Source organism: Nicotiana attenuata, chromosome 1 (genome assembly GCF_001879085.1).
Source record: "Nicotiana attenuata strain UT chromosome 1, NIATTr2, whole genome shotgun sequence".
Lineage (NCBI taxonomy): Eukaryota > Viridiplantae > Streptophyta > Magnoliopsida > Solanales > Solanaceae > Nicotiana > Nicotiana attenuata.
Window position 1 is genome coordinate 67,090,099 of NC_031989.1, and position 20,531 is coordinate 67,110,629.

Below are 20,531 nucleotides of genomic sequence, written 5' to 3' on the forward strand. Positions count from 1 at the left end.
TTGAGTGTGACACCGGTTCTAGTGTTGCCTTCCTGTTCGGGGATGTGTACAGTGTATTGCGACGCTTCACGCATTGGCTTGGGTTGTGTATTGATGCGGGGGGCGAGTTATGCATATACTTCACGTCAGCTGAAGATTCATGAGGAGAATTACCCTGTGCAAGATCTAGAGTTAGCTGCGATTGTTCATGCTCTTAAGATCTGGAGGCATTATCTTTATAGGGTGTCATGTGAGGTTTACACTGATCATTGCAGCTTGCAGCATTTGTTCAAGCAAAGGGATCTCAATTTGAGGCAGTGCAGATGGCTTGAGTTATTGAAGGATTATGACATCACTATTCTATATGATCCGCGCAAGGCAAATGTAGTCGCGGATGCCTGGAGCATAGAGGCAGAGAGTATGGGTAGCTTGGCATTCATTTCAGCAGAGGAGAGGCCACTAGCTTTGGACATTCAATCCTTGGCTAACAGACTTGTGAGGTTAGATATTTCAGAGCCCAGCCGAGTTCTTGCATACTATTGGAGTAGATCAAGGCTCGACAGTTTGATGATCCGCACTTGGCAGTTCTCAGAGAGACGGTACTACAGGGTGGTGCCAAGGAGGTTTCTATCGGCGATGATGGTGTTCTGCGACTCCAGAGTCGTCTATGTGTTCTTAATGTCGATGGCTTGAGGGAGAGGATCCTAGAAGAGGCACACAGTTCTCGGTATTACATTCATCCAGGTGCTACAAAGATGTATCGTGACCTGAGATAGCATTATTGGTGGCGGCGGATGAAGAAAGACATAGTTGAGTATGTAGCTAGGTGCCTAAATTGCCAACAGGTTAAGTATGAGCAACAGAGGCCAGGTGGCCTACTCCAACAGATGACTATACCAGAGTGGAAGTAGGAGCGCATTACTATGGACTTCGTAGTTGGGTTATCGTGGACCTTGCGGAAGTTCGATGCAGTTTGGGTCATTGTTGACAGGTTGACCAAGTCGGCACACTTCATTCCAGCCGTGACTACTTATACTTCAGAGAGATTGGCCCAGATTTATATTTAGAAGATAGTTCGGTTGCACGGTGTGCCTGTTTCCATCATATCAGATAGGGGCCCTCGGTTCACATCACATTCTGGTGAGCAGTACAGAGTGAGTTAGGGACCCATGTAAAGCTCGGCACCGCATTTCATCCACAGACCGACGGGCAGTCGGAGCGGATAGTTCAGATCTTGGAGGACATGCTCAGGGCATGTGTGATTGACTTTGGAGGGCAGTGGGATCGATTCTTACCTCTAGCCGAGTTTTCTTACAATAATAGTTATCAGACCAACATCGAGATGGCTCCATTTGAGGTGTTATATGGTCGGCGATGTCATTCTCCCATCGGGTGGTTTGAGCCTGACGAGGCTAAGTTATATGGTACTCACTTGGTAAAGGATGCCTTGGAGAAGGTGAACTTGATTTAGGAGCGGCTTCGCACAGCATAGTCCAGACAGAAGAGTTACGCGGATCAGAAGGCGCGTGATTTATCATTTATGGTAGGCGAGAAGGTTCTCTTGAAAGTCTGGTCGATGAAGGGTATTATGAGATTCGGGAAGAAGGGCAAGTTGAGCCCAAGGTTTATAGGCCCATTTGAGGTATTGAGACGAGTTGAGGAGGTTGCGTATGAGCTTGCTTTACCTCCCAGCCTATCGGGAGTTCATCTGGTATTCCACGTGTCTATGCTCCGGAGGTATCACACCGACTTGTCACATGTGTTGGACTTCAGCACGATTCAGTTAGATGAGAGCCTGGGTTATGAGGAGGAGCCAGTTGCCATTGTGGCTAGACAGGATCGCCAGTTGAGAACCAAGAGGAATTCCGCGGTAAAAATTCAGTGGAGGGGCCAACCAGTCGAGGAGGCGACCTGGGAGTCCGAGGAGGACATGCGGAGCAGATATCCACAATTATTCAGCATATCATGTATGATTATAAACCCATTTGAGGATGAATGTTTGTTTAAGAGGTGGAGAATGTAACGACCCGATTGGTCATTTTGCTTTCTAGAACCCCGTTCCCCTAAGTAAGACCTCTCATACGTGCTTTTACTATTTTATGACTTGTGGGGATGGTTAGTTCAGGATTTGGAAGAGTTTGGGTTGAAATCAGAACACTTGGTTCCTTAAGGTTAGCTTGAAAGGTTAAGTTTGACTCCAGTCAACATTTTGAGTAAACGACCTCGGAATCAGGATTTGACGGTTCCTATAGGTTTGTATGTTGATTTCGAGCTTGGGCGTACGTTCGGATCGGGTTTTGGATGACCCGGGAGCATTTCGGCACCGAATAGTGAAAGTTGGCATTTGAGTGAATTTTATAAGTTTGGGTTGAAGTAGATTTTTACATTCTAGACCTTCGTTTGGGATTGCGAGCCTAGGAATAGCTCCGTATGGTGATGCTGGACATAGGAGCGCGTCCGAAAGTGGATTCGGAGGTCCATAGGTCGTTTAGGGGTCAACTGGCGAAAGTTAGAAACTTGAAGTTTTTGGAAAGTTTGACCGAGGGTCGACCTTTTGATAACGGGATCAGATTCCAGTTTTGGAAGTTGTAGTAGGTCTGTATTATCATTCAATACTTGCACGCAAAATTTGGCGTCATTCTGAGGTGATTTGATAGGAATCGGACGCGCGGAAGTGTTTTTAGCAGTTTTTGAGTTCATGAGAGAATCCATGCGTTTTAGCGTCCGATTCGTGGTTTTTGATGTTATTCCAGTGTTCCGATTGCACGAGCAAGTTTTTATGATGTTGTTAGACTTGAGTGGGTGTTTGGTGTGGAGCCCCGAGGGCTCGGGTGTCACGACCCCAACCCCGGTCGTGATGGCGCCCAACACACTGCTAGGCAAGTCCGACCATTTCAACAACCTTAACCAACTAATCACAGTTCATAAATAAATTAACACAGCTAAATTACTAAGTCATAATACGGAAATCCTGAAATAGAGTTAAACAAGCGGAAACCCCAAAATATAAACAACTACACAGCCCGAAGAATCCGGTGTCACAAGTCTGAGCCTCTAATACATGAGTATCAACCTACTACATATCGTTCTCTAGAAATGCGGAAATAAAGCAAATAAGATAGAAGGAAGATCAGGACTGCGAACGTCAAATGCAGCTACCTTGAAACTTCCAGATATGATGCTAGGCAGAGAAGAATCCTCACACAGTCTCAGATGTACCTGGATCTGCACGCAAGGTGCAGGGAGTAATGTGAGTACTCCGACCCAGTGAGTAATAAACATAAATAAAGACTGAGAATAAGAAATCCTGAATAGGCACAAAGTAATTCTATAAATACAACAACTTGAACCCAGTAGTATAAAATCAGTAAATCAGTGAAAACAAGTATGGAAATACCACAACAAATAAATAAGTAAAAGACAATCAAATATGCAATGCAACACATAGACCGGTACTCTCCAGTACCCGCTGCGGCGTGCAGCCCGCTCCATTTATTTATCGTCGATGGCGCTCACTGGGGGTGTGCAGACTCCGGGAGGGGCCCCTTACGGCCCAAGCGTAATAATAAGCCATCTCGTGGCATCAACCAGGCCCTCGGCCTCATATCAATATCAATATCATACCGCTGCGGTGTGCAGCCCGATCCCATACTCAGTCCAAAATCACATAAGCCTCTCGGGCACAATAATATAGAAATAATCAGCCCAAACTTCATTTAAAAATATTAATTAAGTTTCTAGTTTGACAAAAAGTGGCTGAGTTTGCAAAACAGTATTAAATACTAGGACTGAGTTCAATGATATGTAAAAATGGTAAGAAACCGGTAATAATAATCACTGAAGGATTCAATCAATTGGCACGAAGCCCAAACATAGCAATTAGCTCAATTAAGATGATAATAAGTGAATTTCAGTCAAATACGCAGTATATTCATCTACCGGGATGAACCTAGTCACAATCCCCAACGGTACTCTACCCCACGCTCGCTACCCGGCGTGCAAGTCACCTCAATATAGCACTACGATGTGCAAACACGGGGTTACAAACCCTCAGAACAGCATTTACATCTATTACTCACCTCAAGCCGGCCAAATCTCTAGCTCGCTACGCCTTTGCTCCTCAAATCATCCTCCACGCGCGTCGAATCTATCCAAAATCAGAGCGAATACATCACAATAGGCTAAGGGAACATAACCCAATCGAAAAGACTCGAAAAATATCGATAATCACGAAATTTGCAAAATTCGAGCCCCGGGCCCACTTCTCGAAAAATCAAAAAATTAACATCACCGGATTCCTTATCTCGCCACGAGTCTATACATACCAAAATCTCTCAAATCGGACCACAAATGGCCCCTCAAATCTCAAATTTAGAATTTCAAACTCAAGCCCTAATTTCTTACAATTTGGCTATATTCTCATGAATTTCAAGGATGATTCTACAATAAAATCATGTTTTTAACTCATAAAACTTACCTCCAATCGATCCCAGTTGAAACTCTCTTAAATCCCCGTCCAAAAACTCTCAAAATGTCCAAAAATGGTGAAAGAAATGAAGTAGTTCGCGGATGAAATGTAAACATTCTACCCAGAATTTTTCGGAAGTACTGTTCACGCGCGCGGTTACTGTTCATGCGCGCGGTTACTGTTTACGCGCTATAAAAAACCAGCAGCTGCCAAAGAAATTGCAGCAGGTATTATTTTCACTAAAATAGCTCTAACTCCGTCATACGAACTCGGAATTAGACGATTCTTGTTCCTATGAGTCAAAAATAATAATACGAACACAACCCTTCAATCGAAACTCAATTCGGAGCTCATTTGCACAGTTCAATACCCATTTCGCACGTTAAACAATTAACCCATGTTTCGTGTCAAAAACTCAATCGCGACTTGATGAAATTAGACCAAACTTTCCAGATCACTCCTATAATTCATTATTTAAATTCTGGAAGTCTCGAAATCAAATTCGATCTCTAGAACTAAAAATGGACCTTTGGATCATTACATGCTTATGCTCAAAACGGCAAAAATTTTCCAAAAACTCTTCCAAAACTTATCCGAGCCTCATGGGACCCCCAACCAAACATGCCAACATAGTTCATAACATTATTCAGACATGTTTCAATCATCAAAGCACCTCAAACAATATCAAATTACCCAAAATTCATCGAATTCAAGCCTAATTTTCTAAAAACTTCCGAAATACACTTTCGATCAAAAACCCGACCAAACCACGTCCGAATGACCTCAAGTTTTGCACACATATCCCAAATCACCTAACGAAGCTACAGCAACTCTCGGAATTCCATTCCGACTCTCGGATCAAAATCTCACCTATCAACCGGAATTCGCCAAAATACTAACTTCGCCAATTCAAGCCTAATTCTACACCGGACCTCCAAAATTATTTCCGATCACACTTCTAAGTCAAAAATCATCCCCCGAAGCTAACCGAATCATCGGAATTCATATCCGAGCCCTCTAACACATAAGTCAACGTCCGGTTGACTTTTCCAACTTAAGGCTTCTTAAAAGAGACTAAGTGTCTTATTTCTTATCAAAACTACTCCGAATCAACTTGATTACACAAGATACGGATAATGAAGCATAAAGAAGCTGAAAATGGGGAAAATGGGGCGGTAACTCATGAGACGATGGGTCGGGTCGTCACATCGGGTGAGTTTCGGACGTTCGGAAGGAATGAAAAACACACCAGATTTCTGGTGTTTCTTGGCAGCAATTGCAGGTCTCGCAAATGCGAACCTCGCATTTGTGAGAAGAGCTTCGCAATTGCGAAGAAGCTCAACCTGGGGTAGTGTTCGCATTTGCGACCTCAGCAGCTGAAGCCTAGGGTCCACATTTGCGAGGTATTTGACGCATTTGCGAACCTGGTGTCGCAAATGCGACATCACAAACCTGTGCCCACCTCATTTAATGCGGGACTTAGACCATTTATCTCATTTCACTTCATCTCTTGGGCAATTTTTGGAGCTTTTGGAAGAGGGTTTTCACCTAGCACTTTGAGGTAAGTAATTTCTATACAACATGAGTTAAATACATAGATTATGGGTATATTAACATGTAAAATTAGTGAAAATCAAGGGTTTAGATGAAAACCTAGGTTTTTAATAAAAATGAGATTCGACCACAAAATTGGTTATGGAACTTAGTGAAAATCATATATTTATGTTCTTAAGGTTATGGGTAACAACTTTCTTCGAATTTTCGGAGTTCGGGCATGTGGGCCCGGGGGGTAAAATTTAGGAATCGTGCATTTAGGGTTGGGTAATCACTTTAATAATGGGGATATGAACTTTTGAGCATAAATTGATTAATTTATATAATATTTTACTAGTTTCGAGTCGTTTGGCACTAAATTTGGAGGTTTAAGCACATTCTTGAACTGGGAAGTAGCCTTTGAGACGAGGTAAGTCTTTTTTCTAACCTTGTAAGAGGCAATTAACCCCATAGGTGAATTAAATAAATGTGTGTACCTATTTGTGGGGGCTACGTACGTACGAGGTGACGAGAGTCTGTGCGTAGCTACTAATCATGCTATTGTCCAGGTAGCCTAGGACACATACCATGCTATACTTGAAATGTTTGCACTCCCACTTGTCGATTTAATTGCTTAAGACATATTGGAAGTTGATAAAAGAATTGTAAAGGGTTAAATTCATTTAGTTGAAGTTGGGAATGGAACATTTGACTATAAATGAGAATTTGTGTCTTATTTGAAATATTTTTTATTTGTGGAACGGGCCGAACGCGTCGGTAGCAGATAGATGCATCTATGGTTGGCAGTGCAAAGTTTAAATATTATGTTGGATCGGGCCGTACAACCTCGGCATAATATGCGCATGATAATCTTTGAAACTATTTATGATTGATATTGCTTAAAATGCCTTGAAACACAAGTTGCTGAATGATGAAAATAAACTTGAGATTTTAATATTCGCGAAAGAAGAATTTACTAATTTCTTGATATTGAGCTTTCATTATTTTTCATGAAATCCATGCTTAGTATAAAAATTAGATATTTTATTGTTGGCCCATAGTAAGTGTCAAAGTCGACGCCTCGTTACTACTTCTTCGAGGTTAGACTGGATACTTACTGGGTACATATTATTTTATGTACTCACGCTACACTTTTGCACTTAATTGTGCAGGATCTGAGGCAGGTGCATTTGGATACCCGTCCGGCGCGCATACTTGATCCTGGTTAGAGATTTCACGGTGAGCTTCCCCTTCCGAACCGTTCAGCAGCATGCCGGAGTCTCTCTTTTGTTTATTTGTTCTGTCTATACTATTTCAGACAGTAGTTTAGGATTCTTTTGTATATTCTACTAGTAGCCCATATACTTGTGACACCAGGTCTTGGCAACATACCAGTAGACTTATGATTTTGGATTGTGTCCCTATAGTTATGATTTCATTTAGCTGCTTTCGTTATTATCACTATAAAATCCGCTATCTATTAAGTTCTTTTAAAAATTTAAGGAAAATGAACCATTTGAGAAATTTATTAAAAATGGAATCACTAGATTTTTCACTGTTGGCTTGCCTAGCAATGGTGTTGGGTGCCATCACGTCCTAATTTAAAATTGGGTCGTGACAGGTGCTATGCGTAAGATGAGCAGGGGCAAAGCGACCGGGCCGGATGAAATCCTGGTAGAGTTTTGGAAGAGTGTGTGCAAGGCGGGCTTGGAGTGGCTCACTAGGTTATCTAATGTCATTTTTGGAACGAAGAAGATGCCCGAAGAGTGGAGGTGGTGCACGATGGTTCGTGTATACAAGAACAAGGGTGATATCCAAAATGGCAATAATTATAAGGGTATCAAGCTGCTTAGCCATACTATGAATGTCTGGGAGAGAGTGGTAGAGCTAAGGGTGAGAAGGAGTGTGACTATTTCCGAGAACAAATTTGGGTTTATGCTGGGGCGTTAGACTACAGAAGCCATCCACCTTGTTAGGAGATTGATGGAACAGTATAGGGAGAGAAAGAAGGACTTGCATATGGTGTTCATCGACTTAGAAAAGGCGTACGATAAAGTTCCGAGGGAGCATTTGTGGAGTCATTTGGAGGCTAGAGGTGTACCTGTTGCCTACGTTAGGTTTATTAAGGACATGTATGATGAAGTAAAGACTCGAGTAAGGACGGTAGGGGGGAGGACTCAGACTATTTTTCGGTTATGATGGGATTGCATCAGGGGTCAGCACTCAGCCCACTTTTGTTTGCTCCTGATGCGCCACATCCAAGGGGAGGTGTCGTGGTGCATGCTATTTGCAGATGATATTGTATTGATTGACAAGACGTGAGACGGTGTGAACGCGCAATTAGAGTTATGGAGGCAGATCCTGGAATCTAAAGGTTTCAAGTTGAGCAGGACCATGACATAATACTTGGAGGGTAAGTTCAGTGGCGAGACTCGAGGAGGGGAAGGGGAGGTGAGGCTGGACTCGCAGGTCATCCCTAGGAGAGGGGGTTTTAAGTACCTCGGGTCTATTATTCAGGGGATGGGGAGATTGATGAAGATGTCACACATCTCATTGGGGCGGGATGGATGAAATAGAGACTCGCTTCCGGTGTTTTGTATGACAAGAATCTTGCCACTGAAACTTAAGGGTAAGTTCTACAGAGTGGTGGTCAGACCAACGATGTTGTATGGGCCTGAGTGTTGGCCAGTCAAGATTGCTCATGTCCAGAAGATGAAGGTAGCAGAGATGAGGATGTTGAGATGGATGTGCGAGTACACCAGGTCAGATAGGATCAGAAATGAGGTTATTCGCGATAAGGTAGGTGTGACCTATATTGAGGACCAGATGTGGGAAGCGCGGCTTAGGTGGTTTGGTCATGTGAGGAGGAGGAGCACAAACACCCCGGTGAGGAGGTGTGAGAGGTTGATATTGGAGGGCCTACGAAGAGGTAGAGGTAGACCAAAGAAGAGGTAGGGAGAGGTGATTAGGCAAGACATGGTGCAGCTTCAGCTGACCGAGGACATGACCCTTGATAGGAAGGTATGAGGTCGAGAATTAGGATAATAGAGTAGGTAGTATACAGTGTTCATAACATTAGTATTGGCACGTATTCTCGTTTTCTGTTGGTAGCAGGTTTTTATGACTAACCGTTGTTTTCTTTCATTGTGGATCACTTTATTGTCTTGTTGTTTTATTCTGATTGTACATGGCTTTTTGATACCGTCCCTTCTTGCCTATATTTTTATTAATGTGGTGCTTATACTATCGTGAGCCGAGGGTCTATTAGAAACAGCCTCTGTATCCTCACAAGGTAGGGGTAAGGTCTATGTACACACTACCCTCCCAAACCCTACGGTGTGGAATAATACTGGGTATGTTGTTGTTGTATTTTTTTCTGCAAACAAAATAAAATGTGTTAAATAAATTGAATAGCCAAAAGAACCTGGTTCATTCACAGGGGCTTCTAAGGCATGTTTTCCTTTACTACGAACACTCTCGTCAGATATTACACCACCACCATCTCTTCATTTTAATGAATCAGTCAGTCATTTTAAGTTCTAGAATCTCATTTCTCTATTTGAAACTTTCTGTAAGTTCATTCGGTGCTTTATAACTTGCAAATATGAGTAGTTCGAATTCCGAAAGGTTCGGGAGTGATTGGAACACTTAGTTCCTAACTTAAATCTTTAAGTTAAGAAAAGATTTAACTAATAGTAAATGAATCTTATTCATTGCACGACAATCTTTGATGATAGTTGTGATGAACTCTTAATGTAATATATATATATATATTTCTTTAAATCTATTTATATATAGTAGGAGAGGCAAAGACACCATAGTAAGCCAAGTGGCATCATAATAAAAGGTGATTTTGTAATTTTAGGACAAAGTTAGTATGGTTAGGTAATAGTTATTTTCTTTTTGAATTTAAATTTTAATAAAATAAAATTATGCATTATTTATCACTAATAATTAGTTACATGTTTTGAATTTGAATTTAAGAAGACAAGTCTATATTACCGCAATATTACGTCGATGTTTCATCCCGCAGTGTTATATTACGATGATGTTACGCCTTGCCGTACTACATTACGATGATGTTACGCTTCGCAGTATTAAATTACGACGATGTTGCACCCTGTAGTATTGTACGTTGAATTTGTCGTAAGGTAATTGACATCAGTCTAAGGAAAAGATTATTTGGAGATCGTAAGGATTATACTATTTAAAACAAGTGATGAGAAAATTCGTGAAGGTGAGAGGGGAAGCAAGTCAAAGAAGATAAATTTTCGTCCAAATTTGGCATGTTGGGGATACAATTCGGGCCGAGCGTTAATACCCGATATTTATGGACTAGTATCATACAAGGTACCATATGACCATGATAGTACGGTGTATAAAGTGTGTTAAAAGTGAATAGTATTTTAAGCAAATTGAAATAATTCTAAATTATGCGGGTAATTGATAATTATCCAAAATATTTTGGATAAGATATAATGTGGCAGATTTGCCTTCAAATAATCCAAGATATAATGTGGCAGATTTGCCTTGAAATACATGGTGACTCATGCATTATTAATACATATGTGGCATGATTTAAAGATTTGACCCCGCTTTAGCTTTCTTTTAATAAAAAAGGATGAACTTCAATCCTGTATCAAATGTATGATCTTGATGATACATATTACTCAAGGCAACAACAGTATACACAACGCAGTATAAGATAAGTGTCCGACGGCAATTCTTAAATTTACAACGAAATTTCATACAAATTTTATACTACGTAATAGCGATGAGATTTTGCGATTCTGAGGAAGTACGGTGCAATCTTTCCCAACAATATCATACGGATATTCCCCTACTCCAATCCGTCGTTACGTGTTGTCGCAAAGAGTCGCAAAGACGTAGGTTAGAGGGATTGTTAAGAGAATCGGCTCAGGTATGTTAAGGCTATCCCTTCTTTCTTTTTGGCATGATCCAAATAATACGAATGAAACGAGCAAAATACACAAATTTCATAAATGACTCTATTCATAGAAATACTATGGGTGTCTATATTCTTGATTCCCCATGTGGATTATTATTATATCTTCTGTTCATGGGTCTCAGAAAAATACGTATTTGATAAAGTTTATCCGAAAGGCATATGGATTTTTATGGCATTCCAAGAAAATCTTATTAACGTATTTCTTATGCATTTCATGCATTTATACATGTACATTGACCCATGACCAGATGGCGTTATACACGCGTATATATGTATATTATATTTATATGGGATACGGGAAAAAGGTTACGGCGTTATATACGCACCACCACCTGATCAGCTGGTAAACGTTGATGATTTTGCCCACAGTGGCCGAGATGATATGATGGGATGCCCTCAGAGGCCTGATGATGTTATGAAATATGTACCTATGCACGACATGACATTCATACGCATATACATGACACTATAACTATTTTATGATTTACGGAGTTATCAAGACTTACAGGTTGAGTCATTTACTCTATATTCCTTCTATGCATGTTATGTACTTATTTATGTGCCTTACATACTCGATACATTATTCGTACTGACGTCTCTTTTGCCTGGGGACGCTGCGTTCATGCCCGCAGGTCTCGATAGACAGGTCGAGAGTCCTCCAAGTAGCCGATCAGCTTAGCGGATGATGTTGGTGCACTCCATTTGCTCCAGAGTTGCTCGTTTGGTCAGTATGATTTAGATGTGTATTGTTTGGTATGGCGGGGCTCTGGCCCGACCTTTATGACAATTATGTATCCTTAGAGGCTTGTAGACAGATGACATGTACGTAAAAGATTGTATGGCCTTGTCGGCCTATGTTCAGTATACGAGTGGTTATTTTGGCCTTATAGGCCCGTACGTCATATGTATAAGTTTGGATTACATGTTGGATCATCCAATGTCGAGTATTTCTCCATATTTTATTGTACTTATCTCATGACAGCCTTTCTGGCTCATTTATCGATGATAGTATGAAACGAAAGATACGTTACGTAGGTACTCGGTTGAGTAAGGTACCGGGTGTCTGTTGCGGCCCATCAATTTGGGTTGTAACAGTCTAATTTAAATTTGAAATATTTACAAGCAACATAGTAAATAAATCTAAACATCAAAATTGTATATCGAAAATAAAGTAGAAGAAAAGTCTAATTGCTTATTCCATATAATGTAGAAAGAAAATTCTAAAACTATTGTTACATTATATACAAAATAATAAAAGAACATATATTTTAGACGATGTAGACATATGAAATTTATTGGGTCTAATACATACAAAAATTGGATTAAATTCAATTGGGTTAAATAATTTATTTGGGCTTTACAAGTTAAATTAGTCCATTTTATTATTTTCGAGCCCAAGGTTCACTTCATCTTAAGGCCCAGACACGTACCATGTGTCAAGTGACATGGCATGCTCAGTCAAATCTAAAGCCAACAAGATGATGCCACGTGTTAAATGATGTGGCAGTCCAAGTCAAAAAGTAAGAACCAACCACAGGTCGCCAAATGGCAAAAATGACATGGGCCAATCAGAATCAAACAAGAGAGTTCATATGTAGCTGGACAGTCCATCCCCTACAACTATAAATAGAGGGGTTACATAATTCTCAGAGGACATTCAGAGTTGGAGAAGAACACTCCGCAATTGGTGAAGGCATCCACAAACAGAGAGATCAATCATTAAGTGCTTAGTTCTTCAACAAAGGAGTGATCAACGGAGTTCTTCCCGGAGATCAACCTGTAACAACAAAGTGCTGCTCGACGTTCTTGGAGATTAAATACATCACAAGGAGGTCTGCATCATCCTACATTCGAGAAGGACGCTTCTCAAGCCCTCGAATCACGGAGAATTTTAGAAAGGAGAATCAAGGGACACATAGAATTGTACTCACAAATATTTATCAATAAAATCTCTTTTTCTTCATATTATTTTTGTTGCAGTTTATTTTTCGTACTACGAAAATTTGTTGCAAATAAATTTTGGCACGCCCAGTGGGACCAATTTTGCCCTTCATCTCTCCTTCTTGCAAGTTGAAAATTACAAACTTCAGATCTACTGCTACAATGGCCTTCTGCAAGTGTGATGTTTCATGCAAAGATGCTACTGTTGCCGTATCCGCTGAGCTCAGTCATGTTGGCCCAATCACTCGAAGCAAGTTCAAGGCTAGTGGCTTAGATGGATCTGAATACTTCGCCTCCTTGGAGATGGCAAAGAAGAGCATATCTCTTATGACGTTCGCAACCGCAATCTCTGGGGGCAACACCCCATTCTCGCTGTTTGACGAACTTTCTCAAACAGCCTCAAACCTTGGCGGATTTGAGCATTTGGTAGATTCTTCAGTTTCAGCGAAAGCCAATGCCTTGATGACTGACGCAACTAACATGGACGAAAAGTTTGCCATGATGGAACAGACTATAGAGGTCTTGAAGAAATCTGTTGAAGACAAAGACCTTCAAATCGCTCAACTCATGAACAAATTGGAGGCCTATGCACCTGGAGAGCCAAGCCATGTCCCTCCTCGTTCACCTGTCTTCACCTCCCAGAAAACAGCTATTGAGGAATCATTTGCAAGTTAAACAACTTCAGTTGCGGCGCTATCTGTCCAACAATTCCAAGACATGATAACAAATACCATCAGAGCTTAATATGGCGGACCATCGCAAAGTTCGTTGTCTACTCTAAGCCTTATACTAAGAGGATTGATTTTTTAACCATGCCAACCAATTATCAACCACCAAAGCTGCATCAATTTGATGGCAAAGGGAACCCAAGGAAACATATTGCCCGCTTTGTCGAGACTTGTAGCAATGCTGGAACGCGTGGTGACCTTTTGGTAAAACAATTTGTTCGTTCTCTGAAAGGGAACGCATTTGACTAGTATATTGACTTGGAGCCCATCCATTGATAGCTGGGAGCAACTTGAGAAGGAATTCCTCAATCGTTTTTACAGTACCCGAAGAACTGTAAGCATGATAGAGTTGACAGGCACCAAGCAAAGGAAGGACGAGCCTGTGGTGGATTACATTAATCGTTGGAGGGCGTTAAGATTGGACTGCAAAGATCGCCTTTCAGAAATATCTGCTGTGGAGATGTGCATTCAAGGAATGCACTGGGGCCTTTTGTACATCCTACAAAGGATCAAACTGCGAACTTTTGAAGAACTTGCAACAAGCGCACGACATGGAGTTAAGCATCGCAAGTCATGGAAAGGCATCTCCATTTGCTGATCAAAAGGAGTTCAAGAAAAATGTTGCATCAAAGAACCAAACCAAAGAATCAATGGCACTGAAAGCAACTTCTTTGAAGGTCACTACTAAGCAAAAAGTGAAGGAGGATAAGACCCCGAGTCAATATCCCAAAGAGGAGAAGCGTCGTCCCACCTTGAGGGAATTAGAGGCGAATGTTTATATATTTCCAGATTCAGACGTACCCACAATCCTTGATGAACTGCTAGACAAGAAAGTCATCGATCTCCCTGAATCAAAAAGGCCAGAGGAAATTGGCAAAGTTGGCGATCTGAAATACTGCAAGTTTTATCGCGTCATCAGCTACCCTACAGAGAAATGCTTTGTCTTGAAGGAGAAAATCATGGCTCTTGTAAGTGAAGGAAAAATCATCATAGACATGGATGAAATAGCATAAGCAAATCATGCGAGTATCGCGCTCAAGGAAAAGAAGTGTTCAAAGTTGCATAACGTGTCAAGCACTGCCTTCTTACAATTTGGAAGTTTCGAGCCCGTTGAAGTTGATCTTCCAAAGAAAACTCTTGAAGGTTCACTAGAGCTAGACGATCACTCCAAAGACAAAGATGATGAGGGTTTGATTCTAGTCACTCACAAGAAGCGAAAACATTAGGCAGTTTTGAGGCTACGAATTCCTAATTCAAGAGCGATGATGAGAAATGCAAATAGGCTACAATCATCAAGAAATATCAAATCTTCTACTAGCAAGAAGATTAATAGTGCCTTATCGCCGAAGTTTCGAAAGCCCATCACATTGCATGAATTCTTTCCTGGAAAATTCCTTCATGGAGGTCACGTTGGTGCAACTCATGTAGTTTCTAATACTGACAAAACAACGGAAAGCAACGATGAGCCTGATCCAATGAAAACACAAGAACATCATGATAACGGAAAAGTTGTCACATGTTGTGCAACAATTTCATTCACAGATGATGACTTGCTACTGGGGTCTAAGCCACATAACAGAGCTTTGTTTGTTGTAGGGCCCATTCGGGAACAACATCTCAATCGCATACTTGTTGATGATGGTTCGGCTGTCAACATCATGCCAAAGATGGTGCTAAAAAACCTTGGGATCTCTATCCATGAGCTATCCAAAAGTAACCTAACAATCCAAGGTTTCAACCAAGGAGGACAACGAGCCATAAGTATGATCCGCATAGGATTATCCATTGGTGAGATGAATTCAAACGCCCTGATTCACGTCATAGATGCTAAAACATCATACAACTTGATGCTTGGACGTCCTTGGATTCATGAGAATGGGGTGGTATCATCTACTTTGCATCACTGGCTGAAGTACAGAAGAGATGGTGAAATAGTCAAAATTGATGCAAACATCAAGCCTTTCACTAAGACGGAGTCATACTTTGCAGACGCAAAATTCTACCTAGATTCTTGTGAACCGAGAGTGGAGAAACCATTATCAGATGACGAAGCTGATGTCAAGTCAGAAGAGGAAAATGAGGCTTAATAGACTACCACCAAGCTGCCTAAGAAGGGAACGGAAGAAGTCTCCATTAAGCTATCATCATCTGAAGGTGACATACAGACAGAGACTGAGGAGCATCTGGTTTTTGGCTATGTTCCATGTGAGCGTCGAAAGAAAGGGCAACCTTTGCTACAGGAATTTACTCCAAAGAAGCAAATGAGTCACAAAGATATCCAACATTTGAATGAGCATATGACTGTCCCAGTTGCACAAATCCCATCCGTGACTTGTGAGTCTGCTAAAGGCAATCTCCTAGCTGATAAAATAAAAGGGCACTATGATCCTAAGGCCTTCATACTGCTACTAGGAGAACTCAAAGACAAATTCACTGGTGAAAAGATACATGGGCTCAATGAGTCCCAAATGAAGTTGAGAAAGCTAGGGCACTACGTCGCCACTCCAAAGTTTGGGTTGGGTTCAGTTTGGCAGAGCCTCTTTGAATTTCATCAAAGAGAAGCAAAGAGATAGCTTCATCACAATACACCTCGGTAAAGGAGATGAGGGAAGTTAAGGGAAAGAAAATAAAACAACAGGCTTCAGTATTTGATCGCATTGGAGGCTCAACCCCTCCGGTCTCGGTGTTTGAAAGGCTAAGTCACAAAGGTGAACGTGTATCTTCCAAACATCTAAAAGAAGTTTCCACTACCTCAAAGACCTCTGTCTTTTGTCTCCTAGGGACCACAAGGAAGTCGCCATCTAGAAAGATACTGTCAAAACATAAGGAGCAAGACCATGAGGAGCGGGATCATTTTGAAGTTGTTGCTAACAAAGAAATCTATAGTGCTTTCCCATCACGTATGAAGAGGAAGTCTATTTTGTCAATATCCACAGATGGTCCACTGAAGGTGCAAAGGAGAACCATTGTTTACACTTGCCAGCCTCGTAAAGAAGCAAAGAAAGAGAAAGAAGCCATGCCGACCATCCAAGGAAGTCAAAGAGAAAAGTCAGACTTTGTGGAAACATCCTATCACATAAATGTGGAAGATAGCCCATGCCTTAACGTTGATGATGAAGTACATGAGGCTCCCCCTCAACTAGAAGATGGCGGCCAATCAACTGTGGATGAGCTTAAGGAACTCAATTTAGGTACTCCAAAAGATCCACGCCTCACACTCATTAGTGCATTTCTTACGCCTCAAGAGGAGGAGGAATACTCCAAGTTGTTGACCGAGTACAAAGATGTCTTCGCTTGGTCATATAAAGAAATGCCTGGTCTTAGTCCTAAGGTAGATGTTCATTATTTAGGGATCAAAAGTGGAGCACGCCCTATGAAGCAGTCACAACGCATGTTTCGACCCGAGCTTGTATCACAAATTGAAGTCGAAGTCAACAAGCTCATCGAGGCATGATTTATTCGAGAGGTGAAGTACCCATCATGGATATCGAATATTGTACCTGTCAAGAAGAAGAATGGTCAAATACGTGTTTGTGTTGACTTTCGAGACCTAAACAAGGCATGTCCAAAAGATGACTTCCCGCTACCAATTATTGAACTCATGGTTGATGCTACAACAGGGCATGAAGCTATGTCATTCATGGATGCGTCCTCCGGATACAATCAAATCAGAATGTCTCCAAAAGATGAAGAGTGTACTGCTTTCTGAACTCCAAAAGGGATATATTGCTACAAAGTGATGCCCTTCAGTCTGAAGAATGCCGGTGTCACCTACCAACGCGCGATGTAAAATATCATTGACGACATGCTTCATAAGAGGGTTGAATGCTACGTTGATGACTTGGTCGTAAAGACGAAGAGTAGGCGTTACCACCTTGAAGACCTTCGAATTGTTTTTGAAAGGTTAAGGAAATTCGACCTGAAGATGAATCCACTCAAATGTGCATTTGGAGTTACCTCAGGAAAGTTTCTTGGCTTCATTGTGCGTCATCGTGGAATTGAAGTTGATCCTGCAAAAATTGACGCCATTCAGAAAATGCCCAAGCCAAAGAACTTGAGAGAGCTTCGAAGTCTCCAAGGAAACTTAGCATTCATCCGGAGGTTCATCTCTAATCTAGCCGGACGGTGTCAACCCTTCAATCATCTATTGAGGAAGGATATCCCTTTTCATTGGGATCAGTCATGTCAAAATGCTTTTTAAAGCATCAAAAAATACTTGCTGAATCCACCTGTGTTAGGGGCGCCAATGCTTGGGAAGCCATTGATACTCTACATCGCGGCACAGGAACGTTCACTTGGAGCACTACTTGCTCAAGAAAATGAGGAAGGAAAGGAACAAGCCTTCTACTACCTTAGCCGAACTCTGATAGGAGCTGAGATGAACTATACGCCTATTGAGAAAATATGCTTAGCGTTACTTTATGCGATAAAGAAGATAAGGCATTATTTTGAAGCATACACCATCAAACTCATCTCTCGAGCAGATCTCATAAAGTTCGTGATGACTCGACCTGTTCTTTCTGAACGACTAACAAGATGGTCCATATTGTTTAACCAATATGAGATCACATACACACCTCAAAAAGCTGTGAAAGGACACGCACTAGACAATTTTCTGGCTGACCACCCTCTTCCGGCAGAATGGGAGCTTTCGAATGAGTTTCCAGATGAAGACGTTTTGTTCATCGAAGAGTTTCCACCATGGACAATGTTCTTTGATGGATCTGCACATTGTAACAGTGCGGGGGCAGGTGTTGCGTTGATCTCTCCAGAAAGACAAGTCTTGCCATTCTCTTTTGTTTTAGGTGAAACATGCTCCAACAATGCCGCAGAGTACCAAGCTTTGATCGTCGGTCTCGAAATAGCATTAGAAATGAAGATTCTACAGTTGGAGATCTACGGAGACTCTAAGCTGATCATCAACCAACTTTTGAGGAGTTACGAGGTAAAGAAGGAAGATCTATTGACATACCATCAATACGCTTCTGGTTTACTTGAAAAATTTGACCAAGTGTTCTTAAACCACGTCCCAAGAGAAAAAAATCGCAAGGCTGATGCTTTGGTTAACTTGGCCACGACGATGGCACTTGGAGAGAATGAGTCAACAAAGGTATATGTGTGTCATCGATGGGTTATTCCTATACTTCTGGATCTTCAAATCAACGAAAGCCATCATACGTCTGTTCGAGTGATTGAAGAAGAAGATTGGAGGCAACCACTGATAGAGTACCTTGAACATGGAAAGTTACCTGAAGATCCGCGACAAAGAACAGACATCAAACGAAGAGCACCACGATTCATCTTCTATAAGGGGACATTGTTTCGCCGCTCTTTTGAAGGACTATTCTTGCGATGTTTTGACAAAGAAGAAGCCCGCCAAGCGATGGAGGAAGCACATTCTGGCTCATGTAGAGCATACCAATCTGGTCCCAAGCTCCGCTTTCGCATCAAGAGGATGGGCTACTACTGGGCGACAATGGTGAAGGATTGCATGGATCATGCCAAAAGATGCCAAGCGTGTCAATTTCATGCCAACTACATCCACCAACCTCCAGAGCCTCTTCATCCAACTGTAGCTTCATGGCCTTTTGATGCATGGGGACTTGACGTTGTTGGACCACTTCCAAAGTCATCAAAGAGACATATTTACATATTGGCCGCTACAGACTACTTCTCTAGATGGGCCGAAGCTGCTCCACTCAAGGAGATGAAAAAGGAGACTGTTGTCGATTTTATCAAGTCATATATAATTATTAGGTACGGAATACCAAGATACGTAATCATCGATAATGGAACGCCATTTGACAACAAGCTCGTGAAGACTCTGTGCGAGAAGTTCGGCTTCAAGCAACATAAGTCTTCAATGTATAATGCACCCGCCAACAACCTTGCTGAAGCTTTTAACAAGACGCTTGGTAACCTTTTGAAGAAAGTTGTTGCAAAGAACAAGAGAGACTGGCATGAGAAAATTAGTGAAGCTTTGTGAGCATACCGGACAACCTTCAGAACTGCTACACAAGCAATTCCTTACTCTTTGGTGTATGGCGTAGAAGCAGTTCTTTCGCTGGAGCAACAAATTCCATCATTGCGGATCACAATCCAAGAAGGGCTCACATCCGAAGAGAATGCTCAACTTTGCCTAGCGGAGTTAGAGGCCTTGGATGAGAAAAGATTAGAAGCGCAACAAAAATTGGAGTGCTATCAAGCTCCACTAGCTAGAGCCTTCAACAAGAAAGTGCGGCCAAGATCATTCCAAGTGGGAGACTTAGTCCTAGCCGTTCGACGACCCATAATCCTCAACAAACGCATAGGCGACAAGTTTACCTCAAAATGGGATGGGCCATATGTTGTGAAAGAAGCCTATTCAAGCGGCGCATACAAAATTGTCGATAAGGATGGTCTCAGAGTTGGTCCGATCAACGGAAAATTTCTGAAGCAGTACTTCCCATGAAATTCACCTACGCTCCTCGATGTACGAGCCTAAACTGCAAGTCATGAGCTCCTTGATGCATGAGCCTAAACTGCACGTTGCTACACTCCTGGCCCGCATGAGTCTAAACTGTGTACGGCCCAGAAAAAAATAGTCTGCTAGGTTGAAAACCTCGAAAGAGGCTGCCTAGGCAAAAAAAACAAAAAGAAAGTCAGCTAGGTTGAAAACCTCGCGAGAGGCGGCCTAGGCAAAAATTAGGACATAAAAAAAAATCATCCCTCTGAACTACGTTATGACTTGATCCTCTTCACTGAGGTACGTAGGCAGCTTAGAGTTTTATTCTAAGTTCAGTCGCATGAGTTTTAAACAAATAAAAGTTTGGCGTCATCGGATCATTACATTAATCTGTCCAATTGTAGAGGCACATCTCTATGAGGAAAAGAGACGATTTGCTTTGAAGTATAAAAGATGTTTTATTGCTTC

At 41.6% G+C, this 20,531-nt stretch overlaps 1 protein-coding gene across 1 annotated transcript; it reads left to right on the forward strand.

The window, feature by feature from the left end:
* LOC109236944 lies at nucleotides 17,424–20,069 on the forward strand. The gene is made up of 3 exons (XM_019403185.1): nucleotides 17,424–17,719; nucleotides 17,822–19,533; nucleotides 19,669–20,069. Exons 1-3 carry the CDS (start codon nucleotides 17,424–17,426, stop codon nucleotides 20,067–20,069), a joined length of 2,409 nt encoding a protein of 802 aa, XP_019258730.1.